At 39.0% G+C, this 17,450-nt stretch overlaps 1 protein-coding gene across 2 annotated transcripts; it reads left to right on the forward strand.

The window, feature by feature from the left end:
* The first annotated feature begins 915 nt into the window (after window positions 1-915).
* Window positions 916-16,303, forward strand: sgsm1b (small G protein signaling modulator 1b). 2 transcript variants are annotated; one of them, XM_060895422.1, is made up of 25 exons: window positions 916-1,293; window positions 1,401-1,444; window positions 4,792-4,867; window positions 5,545-5,707; window positions 5,823-5,981; window positions 6,074-6,141; window positions 7,117-7,259; window positions 7,362-7,493; window positions 7,588-7,712; window positions 7,831-7,898; window positions 7,999-8,162; window positions 8,259-8,385; window positions 9,647-9,773; window positions 9,879-9,943; window positions 10,023-10,168; window positions 10,269-10,397; window positions 10,479-10,643; window positions 10,968-11,039; window positions 11,123-13,123; window positions 13,245-13,369; window positions 13,498-13,580; window positions 13,705-13,814; window positions 13,898-13,994; window positions 14,113-14,280; window positions 14,508-16,303. In XM_060895422.1, exons 1-25 carry the CDS (start codon window positions 1,287-1,289, stop codon window positions 14,594-14,596), a joined length of 4,653 nt encoding a protein of 1,550 aa, XP_060751405.1. In that variant the 5' UTR covers window positions 916-1,286; the 3' UTR covers window positions 14,597-16,303. The 2 variants fall into 2 exon arrangements, with proteins under 2 accessions (XP_060751405.1, XP_060751404.1); XM_060895421.1 differs by lacking the exon at window positions 916-1,293 and having other exon boundaries at window positions 1,379-1,444.
* Window positions 16,304-17,450: the final 1,147 nt, after the last annotated feature.

Raw genomic sequence — 17,450 nt, forward strand, 5'->3', positions numbered from 1 at the left:
AATGTTTTTAGGGAAAATAAATAAGTAGATTATTTAAAATTTAAGATGTAAAGAAATGTTTACTGTAACAAATGTAAAGTGTCACACTGAGTAGAGCCCTGTGACCAGAATTATACAGAACATACAATCTAAACTTTAGAAGAACAACAGAGTGACAAACGTCCAGTTTGGTGATTTTCCCTGCTGATACATACACATATAGTATCACTTCATGCTCATGTAAAGTAGGTTTTTTTGACTGGGTAAATGAATCTGTTCACTGAAAGACCTTTTAAAATGCCACCCTATTGGTTAGGGTTAGACAGTAACCTGATTTAGGGTTTTACAAAATATTTAATCCACATTCATAGAGAGTGACTTTATGTGGTTCTGTTTATGGCCTGAATAGGATTCCCATTATAGATAAAAAGCATACACCTAAGTAATATTTGTTTATCATTGGGCAAGAAATATAAAAATATACTAGTGAAGTATGCTAATGTGACAGATCTAAATATCAAACAGCATGTTGATCTTAAATGTATCATTCAAACTGGCCGTTCACAGCAAGATTTACCATCTGTTGTGCATCATGTAACATTGATGACCACACTGAAAACAACATTTAGCGTTCAGCCATTGCTTTTGACACTGGAGCTTCTAAATCTATAAATCTTTGGACTGCGAAAAAAAGACAAAGCTGTGCCGTATAACGTGGATATAAATGAGGATATATTTTGGATAAACCATTGCACTGTTTTATTTAGCTTCTTTTTTCATATGGTTGCTGTCCATGGTGCTGTAATCCAGACACGTGTTAGTGCTCGGGTATAATTACACCTGCGAAGGTACGCTCGTAAAATCCCACGTGACACACGCGCTTCACGTCTCTATTAATCTCGGTTCACGGAAAAAGAGGCGGGGACAAAACGTTTCCTGATAAACGGTTGGTTTTCGTGCGTCCAATGAATGAAGTGTGTGTGTGTGTGTGTGTGTTTGTGGACGCGAGTGCTATGCAGACCTGCCACGAACATGACAGATTCGTAGATGGGTTCGCAATTCTGGTGATATTACCAAGTGTACGGAAATAAGAATGCTGGCACGGAAATTTTATCGTTAACGAATCCGGGTTACATTGGTGCCACACCCCGGACGCGCACGGCACTGACTCACGCGCCCACCGTGACTGTTCCACGGTGACCGATAGGATCCTGCGTATATTTCTGTACCTCCGTGATCTCAGGAAGAACAAGAAAACGAATACTGCCATCAACAAGGACTGATCGGACACACCGGAATTAGCAAAAATGGGAGGTAAGACATGTCGCAAGATGGTGGTGTCTCCCGTGTCTCCCGTGATGTGACTTGGCCTCGGTCGTTTTCATGGTTGTGTGTAAATATGGGTTTTGTTTACTTTGCAGAGGCGGAGACGCGTCAGCGATTACTGCGCAGCGTGAAAAAGGAGGTGAGTGACTGAACAACTGCAACGCCAGAAATACATTTCTGTACCGCATCCTTAATACCGCGTCCTTTATTGTGCATCCTATACTATATACGTCAGCCGTCTGTCGGCCTGCTCTCTTGCTACTCGTGCATCCACATTTTGCTTGGTGTATTCTTAAAAACAGGATCCCACCACATGTATGTAGTGTGTATCCAGATGTTTGGGTGCATGAAAGACCATGTGTGTAGTTTACAGATCCTGAATGACCTGAAATAACCTCCTTATTGTATTCAGTCACTCATTGAAAATACTCAATTACTGAAAGCTAGCTAGCTGGTCTGTTTTGCTCATTAAAATAAATGCATCAGGAGAATATACAAGTTTCCTAGTAGGTCAATATAAACAAATAAAGATTTGAACAGTTACTTTTATACTATGGCAACATAAATAAATACTAAATTGCTGTGTCATAAAAAGTTTTTTTTTATGTGCTGTTACAGGAATATAAAACAGACAGTCATAACTGCACAGTTTTTTCCCCATTCATTAAAATTGCAGTATTTGTTAAGAGAATAAACATTTTTTTACTTAACATTTTATTTTACCAGTAAGGCAGGGTTAAAAACTAAAATAGAGGATAATAACCACAACAACAATAACAACAACAACAACAACAACAACAATAATAATAATAATAATCATCATCATCATAATATAAAAATAATAGGAAAATAGTTTAAGGAAAATAATGAACTTCATTGTGGGTTTACATTCTTTACTTAAGTTGAACAGTGAGGCAATAGCCTTATAACTGTAATTCTGTACAGGACCAAATTTCTCTCTGCATGTAGGAGTTATAGCTGGCAATTGGTTAATTTGGAGATGCTTCTTGTACCTCCTTATTTTGTTTACTTTTTAAAGTCATGACATTTTAAATAGTGTTTATTATTTAACCATTTGGGACACCAAGAACCATGACAGTATGTGCAGGTTTTAATGCTGCACTACAAATTGTCTTATTGACAAAGTTACTTATAATCCCCTATTACACCCGTAGAAATGTTTCTTGTTGCTGGGGTGCTGCCATCAATGGTGGCACATTTTGTACCTTTAGTATATATTTTTGTATCTGTAAAACGTTAAAATAAAAGCTACTCAAAAGCATTTTACATGAACCTTCCCAGGTAATCAATTGCATATTCAAGTCAGGTACATGATGATACCATGTTAGCAACATGAAAAAGTAAGTTGAAATTTTATCTGTAAAGTTTATATTCTGGGGGGCACGGTGGCTTAGTGGTTAGCACGTTCGCCTCACACCTCCAGGGTCAGGGTTCGATTCCCGCCTCCACCTTGTGTGTGTGGAGTTTGCATGTTCTCCCCGTGCCTCGGGGGTTTCCTCCAGGTACTCCGGTTTCCTCCCCCGGTCCAAAGACATGCATGGTAGGTTGATTGGCATCTCTGGAAAATTGTCCGTAGTGTGTGATTGCGTGAGTGAATGAGTGTGTGTGTGTGTGCCCTGCGATGGGTTGGCACTCTGTCCAGGGTGTATCCTGCCTTGATGCCCGATGACGCCTGAGATAGGCACAGGCTCCCCGTGACCCGAGGTAGTTCGGATAAGCGGTAGAAGATGAATGAATGAAGTTTATATTCTAACATGTTGTTTACATCCTGTAACAAGTTTTACATCCTGCCACAGGATAAAATTTCAATTTAAAAATGACTTACTTAAAATAAGTCTTATTGCTTATCAGTGTTGGATTTGTGTGACGACTGCTAGATTATTTGATAAACTGGAATAAATTGTGTCTTAATTGGCTCTGTAATAAACCTTGATAATGAAAAATGTTTATGAACATATTTTTGTTTGGAAAATTTTTTAAACCTTTACATTAATTTCCATCAATACTATGTTTTTATAAACTAGCCATTTAATACAGTAGAATCTGTATAAACACACACACACACACATACACACATACACACACAGACACACACACACACACACTTCAACCATTCAGTCTGATATGTGTTTCCTTTTATGTGTAACAAGAAGGTTGGGATATATTGGGATATACACAACTTAATAACAAATCGTGTTAATCAGCAATTAAATCACAGATTTTGGTTCTCGGTACTCAAAGCCATGCCTATTGCACTATTGGACTATGACTTACCTCTTGCAAAAATGTAGAACTTTATGTTTAAATATATTTTGGCGATGGTGATGGTGGTGGTGCCATTCACAAGAAGAGGATCACTTAATGTGGGTGAACCTCACACTGCAAATGGTGTGGGTTTTTTTTTTTACACCAGTAAAGCAAAAAGCAGAAACATGTCACAGCATGTACAGACCTGCCCATGAGACTGTAGGGAAAAGAGGAAGGGATGGAAATACATATAGACACTTTGCTTATATAATACAGCATCAATAAGAGATTCATGCATCATCATTCCATGGTCAGTGTAGGTTTATACATAGGATTATATCGCAAATCTTATTGTAATAAGTTACTGTTTCTACTTGAACAACTTGTGTAGATACTCGTGTGGTAAACAGCATATAAATAGATGTGTAAAAGCTGAAATGTTGAAAAATGTATTTGGCATTTTTGAAAGAGTCTCCAGTTTCAGTGCTTTGTAGCAGTCTAACACTGTCAGTGGTAAAGCTGTACCTTTAAGTCTTCTGACATGACTGCATTTTTTGGATTTTCTATAGAGACAATGTTTGTTTTGTCTTAAAAAAAAAACAGCATTTTAATAAATATTTTATTATAATTTTATAGTTAATATTTTGTTATTATAATAATAAAAATAATAAAAAAAATACTTTCTTATTTCAGGGATGTGCAGGAAAGGTGTTATAGCCCTACAATCATATATAGGGTTCAATATGAAGATTTCTCTTGCTATATGTTTATAGATGGGAATCAGTTAAGCTCCTGTTTATTAAAGATATTTAAAGAGAATATGTGATTCCTTTTTGGTGGAGATTTAAGCAGCAGCAAATTCATCTCCGGGTCACTTCTTGTTGCTTGGAATTTCTAGCTTTGATTTGTCAAATCTGAAAGGCTAAAAATGCTTTCTGCACTATTTTAGAGGTATGATATTTCAACTTCAGCCTTCGCCAGCTCCGCATCACGTATGATTCACAGCTGGCACGGACCTCAGCTTGCTAAACTTGTAGTGGAAATGATGATGCACGCACACGCCTACCTGTCCACCTCACAGTCTATATCAGCTTCTTGCTTCTTTTTTTTTTCACGCTTGCAAGTGGCAACGCGTAATTATGCCTCCCTCAGGAAGGATGAAATAAACAAGAAATCTTTGGTTTGTGAAATGATTTTCCTTCCCCTGTGGCCTTTTAGGTGAAACAAATTATGGAGGAGGCTGTGACTCGGAAATTTGTACACGAGGACAGCAGCCACATCATTTCTTTCTGCGGTGAGTGTGTCACCTCTGTGGGGACTTTTCATCACACTGTGTTTTATAGAGCCTTGAATTAATGTAGGCACCCACTTTTGTGAGACATAGAATGTCGTAAAGGACATGGAGTGAGTCATTACTGATGTATATTTTTGTAAAGTACTAATCACAGGGTATAAAGTTATTCACCGTTTATAAAGAAAGATAGTATTAAAACTCCTCTAACTGTGGTTGAAAGTTGTCATCATAAACATAATAATGTTATGGATTCTTTGTAGGTATGATTAGTGGTGGAATAAGGATGCCTGTAGCAGTCTAATGGTGGTTAATGACTGTTGACATTCACTGCTCTGACCGAAGAGATCATATCTGTGCATGTCAACAATCTGAAATGTCAAGTTGTACCTCCTCCACCTACTGAGCTGCTTATCACATAATCAGAGATACAGATATAGAGAAATATAAACAGCAATCCATGCTGTTTTATACAATGCAGTAAGTAAATAATTAATACAAAAATACCAGCCGTATTTGCTGCTGGTATTGGACTTGATAAACTACATTAGGGACATATGGTGCCAAAAATATACAATAATAAACTAAAAGTTCAATATGCTGCTATTTTATATCTGCTGGAGTACTAATTAGACTTTAGGTACATGGAGAAGCATTTATACCATGATATAATTTCTCAGCTGTTGTGGAAGCTTGCGTGTTGCACGGGCTGAAGAGACGTGCTGCTGGCTTCCTGCGCAGTAACAAGTTGGCAGCACTCTTCCTAAAGGTTGGGAAGATCTTTACACCAGCCGAGGATCTGTGCAAGAAGGTGCAGGAACTGGAACAATTCATTGAAAACAAGTGAGATCTATACATTTTCCAATATAATTCTAGGTTTGAAATAAGTTTCAAGCCTGTAAGTGTAGACGCTACAGTATATACGTTGCTTACTACAAATCTGTATCCAATTGTACAGTTCTAGACAGATCCAATCTCAGACGAGTCAAGAAGGTATCCGTAAGCAGTCACGGATTCCCAACCTCTCCCCTCAAGCCATCAAACATTTGTGGATCCGTACGGCACTGACGGAGAAAGTTCTTGACAAGATCGTTCTATACTTGGTGGAGAACAGCAGGTTGAGAATCTGTTCCACTCCCAGTCCATTGGATATAAGGATTATTGTGTTGCATTGTTTAGATATTTGATGTTGCTATGTTTTTTTTGCAGCAAATTCTATGAGAGAGAAGCTTTACTGAGGGATCCTGTTGATGGACCCATCCTTGCATCACTACTGGGTGGGTATGAGGTCGATTATGATTTTCCAAGCTTATTATGGTCAACAAAGTTACATAGTAGAATAGAGCAGTGAAACTCAAAACCCTCATCACTCCTCGCACTGCACCCCGCACCCTCCGATCTACCAGCACTGCTTGACTGGTTCCACCATCTCTCAGGGTAAGAGGCAAGTATACTACAAGACTCTTCTCTGTTCTGGCACCAAGGTGGTGGAATGAACTTCCCCTAGAGGTCCGGACAGCTGAGTCACTGGTTATTTTCAAGCGGCGGTTGAAGACCTACTTATTCAGGAAACACTTCAACTAGCACTTCTTTCCTTATCTTTTGCATTTAAAAAAAAAAAACAAAAACAACAAAAAAAACACACACAACCTTTGACACTTTTTCATTGTAACTTTGAACAAATGTTATAAACTCATGGTATCTTAAGTATGTAACTCAGTGAGCCAGCATTAATGTATTCAATGTTAGAGATTTAAGCACTTACGTGCTTAAAGTACGTCGCTCTGGATAAGGGCGTCTGCCAAATGCAGTAAATGTAAATGTAAATGAAACAATAGCCTTGGATTGGTCAATACTAAATTTTGCATTCAGACATATGAGATACAATCTCAACAAAGGTTGCTCAAGGAAATCGTTAGAGATTCTCGTAGAAAACGTACTGTAATACTTTATACATTTAATACAAAATACTTTGTGGAGTATTCTGGAGATAGCAGCACTTTGGGGTAAAACCAAAAGAAAACAATCCACAATAAAAATAGTATTTTAAGTATTTTAGTAGTACTTTACATATCAGTCATGCCACATTAAGATGGTCGAACATATTTTCACCTTGTGATTTAAAACCCTTTAATGCTAAAACCTATAAATGAAAGCCTGGTAGGTACCAGGAATTATTCTAGACATGAAGCCATGTTATAAAATTTAATTCATTTTTGAACAATGTTTCTATCTTACCTTGACTTTTCTAGTTGGACCCTGTGCTCTGGAGTATACAAAAGCAAAGACAGCTAACCACTTTTGGACAGATCCTTCAGCTGACGAGCTGGTGCAGAGACACCGCATTCATAGTGGTCATTGCCGCCAGGACTCACCCACCAAGCGCCCTGCTCTGGTCAGTACTGCAGCTTTTCTGCATTACCATGTGGATTTTATATGTAAATATGATCTTTACAGTTAAATACATTGCTATGATTAACGTGTATTTTTTGAGTAGATACAGAAAAGGCAGTCAAGTGGTAGTATGGATGACAGACCCTCACTGTGGGCTCGGGACTATGTGGAATCGCTCCATCAGAACTCTAGAGCCACACTGCTGTTTGGCAAGAATAATGTTCTAGTTCAACCAGTATGTATTGTTCTGAAATTATTCTAATATTATTATGACCGCACTGAGTGAACTGAATGAACTATGCTATCATAGCACATGTCTATTTCTGTAGACAGATGACATGGAAGCGATTCCAGGATACCTCTCTCTTCATCAGACTGCAGAGCTAATGACACTGAAGTGGACACCAAACCAGCTGATGAATGGCAACATGGGAGAGTTTGATTATGAAAAAAGGTAAACATATCTTAATACTACTGTAGTACAGAAATGATGATGTATGATTGCATTATTGTTGTCTGGGTGGGTTTGTACAGTATGTTGCTTTGACAAACACTTATTGATTATTTTACAGTGTGTATTGGGATTACGCAATGACTATTCGTCTAGAGGAAATTGTCTATTTGCATTGCCATCAACAAGGTAAAATCATCCAGGGTAAATTAATAGCATATTTCGATGTTCATTATTTATGAACAATTCACCATCACAAACCGATGACAAATATTTTCACCGTCTTCAGTGGACAGTGGCGGCACTGTGGTGTTGGTGAGCCAGGATGGGATCCAGAGGCCTCCATTCCGTTTTCCAAAAGGAGGTCATCTGCTACAGTTCCTCACGTGTCTGGAGACAGGACTCCTTCCGCATGGCCAGCTTGATCCTCCTCTTTGGTCCCAGAGAGGAAAGGTGGGCATTGAAATCAACAACTCTGTCTTCAGTTAGTAGTTAGGAAAGTACTACTGTTGTTTCTGTACAACATATGTAACGTTTATCATTTTACAGGGAAAGGTTTTCCCAAAATTACGGAAAAGAAGCCCACACAGCTCCTGCGAGTCGTTTTCTGACAAGGATGAAGATGAAGCAACAGATTATGTGTTTCGGATAATATATCCAGGCAGTCAGGAGTTTGGTATGTGGCTCAATCAAATGGGATATGGTTGTACTGTGGTCATATGCTGTATGCTGTATGCTGTATGCTGTGCTGTCACTGTTGTGTGGACTTTTGTTGTGACGTATTTGCTTTTCCTCCATCTTGTGTATACCTTCCACCCTGTCTTGTGCACATCCTTCCTGTTCCTGTAGGTTATGATACTGCCCCAGCATCACATCATCCCTAGCATCCTCTCATACCTCTACATGTCCACTGTGCACCATCGACCTCATGGTTCGCTATGTTTTTGGAGAAAGAGAGAGAGAGAGAGAGAAAACATGTTCGGTCTGTTACTGTTTATTTCCTTAGTTACGCTCTCTCACACTTTAGAACAGGGGTCTTCTGTATTATCCCCAAAAAAAAGATGTGGCTGCAGGTTTACATTCTAGAAAAAGAAATGTATTTAAATAATCTAGATCTACTGATTTAACAAGTGGGAGAGTGTGGCTCCTGTTTGCCTAGATTAAATATCTGCAGTCACTCTGGTGCTTTGTGGATAAGACACCTGATTTAGAGCCATATTTATGCCCCTTTTCCACCGAGGCAGTTTGCGTGCTGGTTCTTTCTTTTTCGACAGCCAAAGCACCGGCTCTGAACCAGGGAAAGTGGTTCACCAAAACGTTGCTGGTCTAGACTTAAGAACCGCTTGCGTCAGGGGCTGTGGGCGGGGCTGGTTTAATGTTTAATACACTTTTACTTTACCGCAATATGATCAATTATCAGCACACATGATAGTAAGTAGCTACATGCTAAGGCTAACTTTTTTCTGTGTTAATGATAAAATAATGTTATGTACTTTCTCGATAACAACCTCCGTTTATACAGATTACATGGAGCTGCACGTACACGTTGGATTCGCCGCGTTTGGGTGTTAATGTAGGTTCACAAAGCCATGAGCATTAACCAGTAAAGCAACATCCGCCATTGTTGATGTGTTTGTGTTTGCCGCTGCTGCGCTAAAGTTGCTGGGAAACGTGACACATATACTGTGACGTCAGACTCGGCTCTGTGATGCTCTCTAACCGGTGGAAAGGCAAACCGGTTCTTAGAAGGTTTGCCAGTGGAACCAACTTTGAACCAGCACCAGTGCTAGCTCTGAACCAGCACCCGGTTCTTTTTGGTGGAAAAGGGGCATAAGATAAAAAAATTAAATGAACCATGACATACTGAGGATGATGGTGATGGTGGTGATGAAAGAATAACAAGTAACTACAGCTTGAATGCTTTTATAATGATGCAGTTGGCCCAGAGTTGATAGACCAGAGCATGACCATGTGGCAGCCTGCTCCAAGGAAGGCTTCTTGTTCCTCTTGCTCTCAGAATGGTTCTTCTGAAGGTGGACTTCTCAATGGCTGCAATCATGACAGGCTAGTATGAAACAAGCAGAACAACAGTGCATACTGTAAGAAAACACAGAAACCCTCAAATACACATGCAAACCTTTTACATTGCACTTATTTATCTTTGTGCAGGGCTCCGCTGAAGTTACTCTGTGAGACCATGAAGTACCAGATCATTTCTCGTGCCTTCTATGGCTGTATGTAACATTTCCAAAACTGTATTGAATTAGCCATAGTTCCTTTAAAGGTGCATGAATTAAACTTTCTGCCCCTTAGGGTTGGCCTACTGTCGTCACCTGTCGACTGTCCGCACACATCTGTCCGCTTTGGTCAATCCTGCTATTATTGAGCCTGACAATCCTTATGATGCCAAAGGAGGGCTAACTGCAGACGTGTGGAAGACATTTCTTCAAGACAGTTCTGTAAGGAGATAAACCAATGACTTCTACAGTACTTTCTTTCAAATGAAGTACATAATAATGCATTACTTGCATATTTCTGCTTATGCTTCCTACCTGGCAGGCTTATGAAGAGGCAGAACTTCTAAGGCTTGTGTACTATGGTGGTGTAGACCCCACCCTGCGTAAGGAGGTGTGGCCTTTCTTGCTAGGCCACTACCACTTCACTATGACTCCTGGTGATAGGAAGGAGGTATGGTGCAAGACACTCATTTGATAGAAATAAACAAATACTTTGAGGTATAAAACATCCTTAGTCAAGTCTGTTCCACAGGTGGATGAGCATGTTCGAGCCTGTTATGAGCAAACCATGAGTGAGTGGCTGGGTTGCGAAGCCATAGTGAAGCAACGTGAGAAGGAGCAACATGCTGCTGCCCTTGCCAAGTGTGCCTCTGGGGCAAGTGTGGATCTACGACAGGACTCCACTATCAGCACTGATGTAATACATGGACAATTAATGACCACATTATGTTATAGGCCAGAATATTACAACTGCTAATTGTGGTCAATTAGGAAGGAATAGAGGGAACAGTGGTAACAATGTGGAGGGAATAAATGGAACAGAGGAAATGTCAAATATCAAATATCCAATGCAGGGTGTGTTTTTAGCCTACAAAACACACCAGTTATATCTAAACATAAATACTAACCATAAACTACTGCTACATGTAAGACATGGTTAAATATATGGCTAGAGGAAATAATTAATAGTTAAAGGAATGGAAAAAATAGCGGTGCATCGCTGTATTTTTTTTCTGTCCAGTCATCCCAGAGCTGCAGCTCAGAGAAACAGAACAATGCCTGTTCCCACACTGACTCCAACAGTAGCACTCAGGTGTGCCCTAACAGACACTTTTTTTTCTACACCAATGTGTCATTAGCATTTGTCTTACTGCTAGTTGTCCTGACTTTCTGCAGGTGTTTGGGTCTGTTGATGAGGTTGACCCAATCGAATCTGAACCTAAACCAAAAGATGAGAAGCCCCAGCCCAAAATTCCAAACGGTACTCTTCCTAACTGCACTAGTTCTCCAGACTCCGGTCATCCATCCTCTCGCAACTTCTCGGTCACATCAGGACTCTCAGATTGCTCCCCAAGCACAGAGGACCCTTCAACACAAGATAATGGAACCAAAATCAAACTGACAGAACAATCAGCAGTGTCTTCTGAGGTTTCTTTTGACCTTCCAACCAACTCTAGCGTTGAAGACAAGGTCAAAGAAGAACCAGCAGAACAGAGCTCACTGGTGCTTGGCACAAACAAGGGGGATCTCATCAAATCACCTGCAGTAGCTCTCCCTCCAGAAGATGAGATGATCAAATCTCAGGAAAATGAGAAGGTAGAACATTCATATGCCAAAGAAGTTAGCAGGGCTGACATAGACGAGTCCATGGACTCTCAATGGGATTCAAATAAAAAATCCGAGTTGAATGTTTTTGAAACGGAAGAAATCCCAATTTCTAAGCATTCTGAAGACAATGCAAAACCTTTAGATAGCAATGAAAACAGCAAGCAAACACTTAAATCTCCAGAGGATATTTCTGAAGAGATCACCAAATCCTTACAGGAAATTAGGGATTCACAAATGTCTGGTGAAACTCTGATAAACATGGAGTTTATTAATGATGATCCAGACCATTCTAAGAAAAATATCCCTTCGGTAATGCAAGCGAAAAATGGAACACCTACCATGTGTGATGCTCACAGTACGGTGACTAAAGTGTGTTCTGTGGAAGGAGCAAAATCCAACGATACAAGCTCACCTGGAGATGTTGAACACATAAAGTCAATGATGACCAGTGCGCCTCACAGGGTTCCTTTGGAAAAGGAAACAGAGTCTAATCAACCTCTTTTTGAATCAGAGATGACCGGTGACCCTCATTTGGATCCTTCAGACAAAGAAACAAAGTTTCCTGAACCTTTTTCTGAATCAGAGGTTACCAGTGCCCCTGTCATGGAGCCTTCAGAAAAAGAAATGAACCCTCCTGAGCCTTTCTCTGAATTAGCGATGACCAGTGCCCCTGATATGGAGACTTTAGAAAAAGCAGATATAAAGCCTTCTCAGCCCCTTTCTGAATCAAAGACAACCAGCAACTCTCACGTAGAGCCTACAGAAAAAGAAATGAAGTCTCCTCAACCTCCTTCTCTATCAGAGAGTACCAATGACTCGCACAAGGAGCCCTTGGAAAAAGCACAGATTTGTCAACCTTTTCCTGAAACAAAGATTAGCAGTGACTCTGATATAAAGTCTACGGAAAAAGAAATTCTTCAACCTCTTTCGGAATCAGAGATGTCCAGTGAGCCTTTGGAAAAAACAGACATAAAGCATTTTCAACCCCTTTTTGATTTCGAGACGACCAGTAACTCTCACGTGGAGCCTTCAAACACAGAAACAAAGTCTCCTCAACCTTTCTCTGAATCAGAAGACATAGACTTAATAACGGACAACCCATCTAATGATGACAAGTCAGATATGAAATCTACAATGAACTGGGGCTATGATTCCAGTAGAACCAAGGCATTATTGAAACAAATGAACGAACCTTTGCTTGATAGCTGTATTTCCATTATGTCTTTATCGAAACAATCTCCAGATACATCTGATGACTCACCATCTGCACTGGAAATGGAGGAAATCCCATCTGCTTTGGTGTTTATGCCTTCAGAGGATATTTTGGCCAATTTTCCTGTTACCCTGGGTCCTCCTTTGGCTCTAACAATGCCACCAGATAAGAGTATGCCTGCACTGGAGCTGTGCTCCGAGGCAGGTCAGAACACCAGCCCAGATGCTACTGAATCAGCCCTGTCTGAGGAAGAACCAGAGATGGACAGTTTGTTCCCCAAACCAGACTCTCTTGCTGTAGGAGACCATAAATCTGATGTTGCTTCTCCAGTGTCCTCTATTGGAACTACTTACTCTGTAAGTAAGGTGACATCATGCATTGACAATGCTCTTTTGGGTCTTTGTCATTGCTCATGTTCAAATGCAGTGTTTTCCGATGCATATTAGGTTCATTAATTGTTGCCGTTTTGCTCTACAGCAAGAACTGCTAGACTTGTACACCCTCAATCTACACCGTATTGACAAAGATGTTCAAAGGTGTGATAGAAACTATTGGTATTTTACCACTGCCAACCTTGAGAAGCTACGCAACATCATGTGCAGGTAAATCTTACAGATCTTTTTACCACCTTGAGAATGTGTTATACAGTATTACTATTTAATGCATTAAACACTCACTTGCAAATGTGCCTAAGTTTGCTTGCTTTCTCTTACTTTTTTTTTCCTAATAGCTATGTTTGGCAGCATCTAGACATTGGATATGTGCAGGGAATGTGTGACTTGCTTGCACCTCTGCTTGTTATTCTTGATGACGGTAAGTTCACACCAAGTTGCTCTACGGCTTATAAATAGCAATTGATTAATTGTCTAGACATATTCTCAAGCCTCGGGTTGTTTTGACTCACAGTTTTGCTATTTCTCTCTTTTTTTCCCCACAGAGGCCATGGCATTTAGTTGCTTTACTGAGCTCATGAAAAGAATGAATCAGAACTTTCCTCATGGTGGAGCAATGGACACCCATTTTGCCAATATGCGTTCTCTTATTCAGGTTTAAAATTTCTTCTGGTCAAATTTCTTCTTCGATCGAGTTAATTATTTTATTATAGTAGTGTTTAATTTCTGAACAATTAGATTCTTGACTCGGAGCTTTTTGAGCTGATGCAGCAGAATGGAGACTACACCCACTTCTACTTCTGTTACCGATGGTTCCTCTTAGACTTTAAAAGAGGTGAGGACTTTTACAGAGTTGATCCAAAGTACAGGAATAAGAAAAGTGGCATAATAATACCAACAGAAAATATCACTATTTGTCAAAACATAAATACAACTTATTTGTATGTCTCAAGAAATGGTGTATGATGACGTGTTCTCTGTATGGGAGACCATCTGGGCGGCTCGTACCATCTCCTCTGGCCATTTTGTGCTGTTTATTGCCTTGGCATTGGTCGAATTATATAGGGACATCATTCTGGAGAACAACATGGACTTCACTGACATCATAAAGTTCTTCAATGGTAAGATGTGATAAAGTGCAAAACAATAATTCATTCATGTGTAACTGAAAATATTCCCACACTTTTATAGTTGACTTTGCAGTTCCAAGTTACTGTATGCATGCTTCTGCATAAAGTAGTTTCTGGCACCCCACAATCACTGTGTTCATGTACAAGTGTAAAGCAGTAACCAAAAATGAATGATGAGCGAATAACACGACTGTGCGCCCAATTATGTTTCGTTTCAGAAATGGCTGAGCGGCATGATGTTCCACAACTTCTGGTGATGGCCAGAGATTTGGTTCACAAAGTCCAGATCCTCATAGAGAACAAGTGATACCCTTTTATCATTGTTCTCCATTATTCAAAAGATTACTCGTGTTTGATTATTGTCAAATTTTATATTTAGATCCAGCTGTTAGAAACACCTTTCTCCGAGTTCCACAGGGCAAGGATTGGCTGTAATCCTTTTCTGATGTAATTTAACTTGCTTGAAAGCAATAAATCCCAATGATAAATGACATACTTTGGACAGTAATAAAAAATTATCCATGATCGATTACAGTCCTCTGAAGAAAAATCTCAGTTACATGATTTTAAAAGATCCCAACGAAACAGAAACAGCGTTTTCCAGCCTTGACCATTGAGTACCCCAGCCCTAGATGTTAGGGCTTTCCCTCCTTCAACTTACCCATACTGCATCAGGAAGGTCCTGTTATTTATTTGATTAGTTGTATAGGGTGTGTTCAAACTGGAGGAAAAACATGTTTAGGGCAGGGGCACCACAGGAGGATGGAACCATGGGTACCAAAAAAAAGATGATTCAATTCTAGTAATCAGAAGATTGAGCGTCAAAACCCATGGAGTTATTATGTGGCCCATGAGTAACGCTGGTCATTGACCAACTCTGTTATAAGACTTCATTAAACATGCCTTTTTTTTTTCTTTTTTTAATTAAAACTGTTTGCCAAATCAATGCATATTAATTGAGCAGTGGCAGGAAAAACGTAAATGGTGGCATTACCAACAGAGATTCCTTGAAAAGCACAAAATATCTGTCTTTTTGTCTGCAGTTAAAAACACATTCAAGAGGGGTGCTTGCTGTTAACAGCACTTGCCAGATTTGTTGAGTATTACTTGTCAGTCATAACCACTCCATTTTTTGCACGGAAAACTTGCAGTCTGTGTCGGCACACCCTTCTGTTTTCAGGTATTATCAAATTTCTATTATAGATGAGAACAAATAGATTATTATTATTATTTTTCTTTTTTTTTTGTAATTACCAGTTAAGCTTTCTAGGGTGACTTTGTCGCTCGGTGACATGTTGAGCTGCTACACAATTATGTACCTCACCTGAACTGACCTTACTCGAAAACAATCATAAATATACTATAATCTCTGAGATGTGTTTATTTTTGAGCAGTCTTTTTGCCTTAAGTTCCTTTGTTTAGGGACGCATTCAGCCGAATTTGTTTATGCTCAAGTGAGTGAATGCAGGAAAAACAAAAATGGAATTATTGTCTGTACATCAAAATGTGGACTCATTTACTACAGTAAATGGAATATATAGCATTTACATAGCGAGAGTGTGAGCGTGTGAGTACAATCTGAACTACCAGCAACCAAACTTTTGTCTCATCCTTTTAGCCAATGGATTCATTGTGGTTGTAGGACTCAACTAAGACCTTGTAATTCAGAGCAGTTGTTTCAAGTGCCAGTGTTATTAACACTAACCACTCACACGCCATTTCCATTAATATATGTGTATTGCCATTTCTTAGATGCTCTGTGTACATTAGAAATTATAAAATGATAAATCACATTATAAAAATACTCTATGAAATTGAAATAATTTGTCAATTGTAAAAAAAAAAAGAAGAAAAGGGAAAGTGCTGTATTCAACTCATGAAAATTTATTTAAGAGAACAGAAAAATACTATATATAAAAAAAATATATACTATACGCTTATTTTTATTGTAATCAGTGACTATATATTATGTTGTCAGAATGTTTTGGTGGTGTATTGTAAAATTGAATAAATGTGGACTGTCATGAATACCTTCATTGTTCAGTTATTTGCTTTTCGCAGCAACTGTGTTGTAATATGTAATATGTAATATTATACAATTGTGGGATCGTTTACTTTAATTATCTTGGGGGGGAAAATAACACATACATTTACGGCATTTGGCAGACGCCCTTATCCAGAGCGACTTACATTATCTTATTTTTATACAGCTGAGCAATTGAGGGTTAAGGGCCTTGCTCAGGGACCAGACAGTGGCAGCTTGGTGGACCTGGGATTGAACTCACACCCTTCCAACCTGGGATTGAACTCACACCCTTCCAATTGTTAGCCCAACACCTTAATCACTAGGCTACCACAGTCCCTAATACTATCATTGATGAACAGATCTATTTCAGAAACGCTTTTAACAGCAGAAAAATGTAAACAATCTCAAAATGGAGATGAATGACTGGTCAGATTTCACTGTTACTGCCAAAAAAAAGAAAGAGTTTTGTTTTTTCTTGCCCACCATTTTGCAATGACATTTAACATCTTATTAATGAGAAATCCAAGACCGAAGTATGAGTACGGCAGAAATTCTGCTGGGTGAGTTAACGCAAAGGCGTTAACGTTCATATAAGGATGAACTTGGTTGATGTAGGACTTGGAAAATAAACCTGATTCTGATTCTAAAAAGTGACTGTGTTTGTTACAGATCAGGAGGTGAGAGATCTGCGACGACTAAATGACTTTCTTTAGGTAGAGATGATACACAGGCGTAATCCCACTCATGACATGTCAGTCAAACAAGATTAAAGTAAAGTGAAAAGAAAAAGAAAAAAAAGTCAACTTATTACAAAATAACTCCGATTCAGGATGGATATTTTCATTACTTTCAGTCTTTCTACCTATTTAATTGACATTTATTTTCATGAAGGACTTCCCACTACATAGATGAATTTAAGTCTAGTTCCATTTCACAACAGTAATGAAATAATAAATAAATATTATTTCCTTTTTTTTTTCGGTATAATTAGGGCTTATAAAAGTGTTTACTAAGCTGTTATCAGATCATTACGAATTATTACCACAGACAGGTTCAGGTGATAACGATCATTTTGACTAAGAAAACAAACACCTGAGCAAAATTCTGCTTAGATTTAGTAAACAAGCCGTTTAAA

Source organism: Tachysurus vachellii, chromosome 20 (genome assembly GCF_030014155.1).
Source record: "Tachysurus vachellii isolate PV-2020 chromosome 20, HZAU_Pvac_v1, whole genome shotgun sequence".
Lineage (NCBI taxonomy): Eukaryota > Metazoa > Chordata > Actinopteri > Siluriformes > Bagridae > Tachysurus > Tachysurus vachellii.

Bases quoted from the DNA above. Each gene is read 5' to 3' on its own strand.
- sgsm1b (XM_060895421.1), top strand. From the start codon at position 1,379: ATGGGTTTTGTTTACTTTGCAGAGGCGGAGACGCGTCAGCGATTACTG. The intron at 9,944-10,022 runs GTATGTAACATT...TCTGCCCCTTAG, and splicing joins TTCTCGTGCCTTCTATGGCT to GGTTGGCCTACTGTCGTCAC. The intron at 13,995-14,112 runs GTGAGGACTTTT...GTATGTCTCAAG, and splicing joins CCTCTTAGACTTTAAAAGAG to AAATGGTGTATGATGACGTG.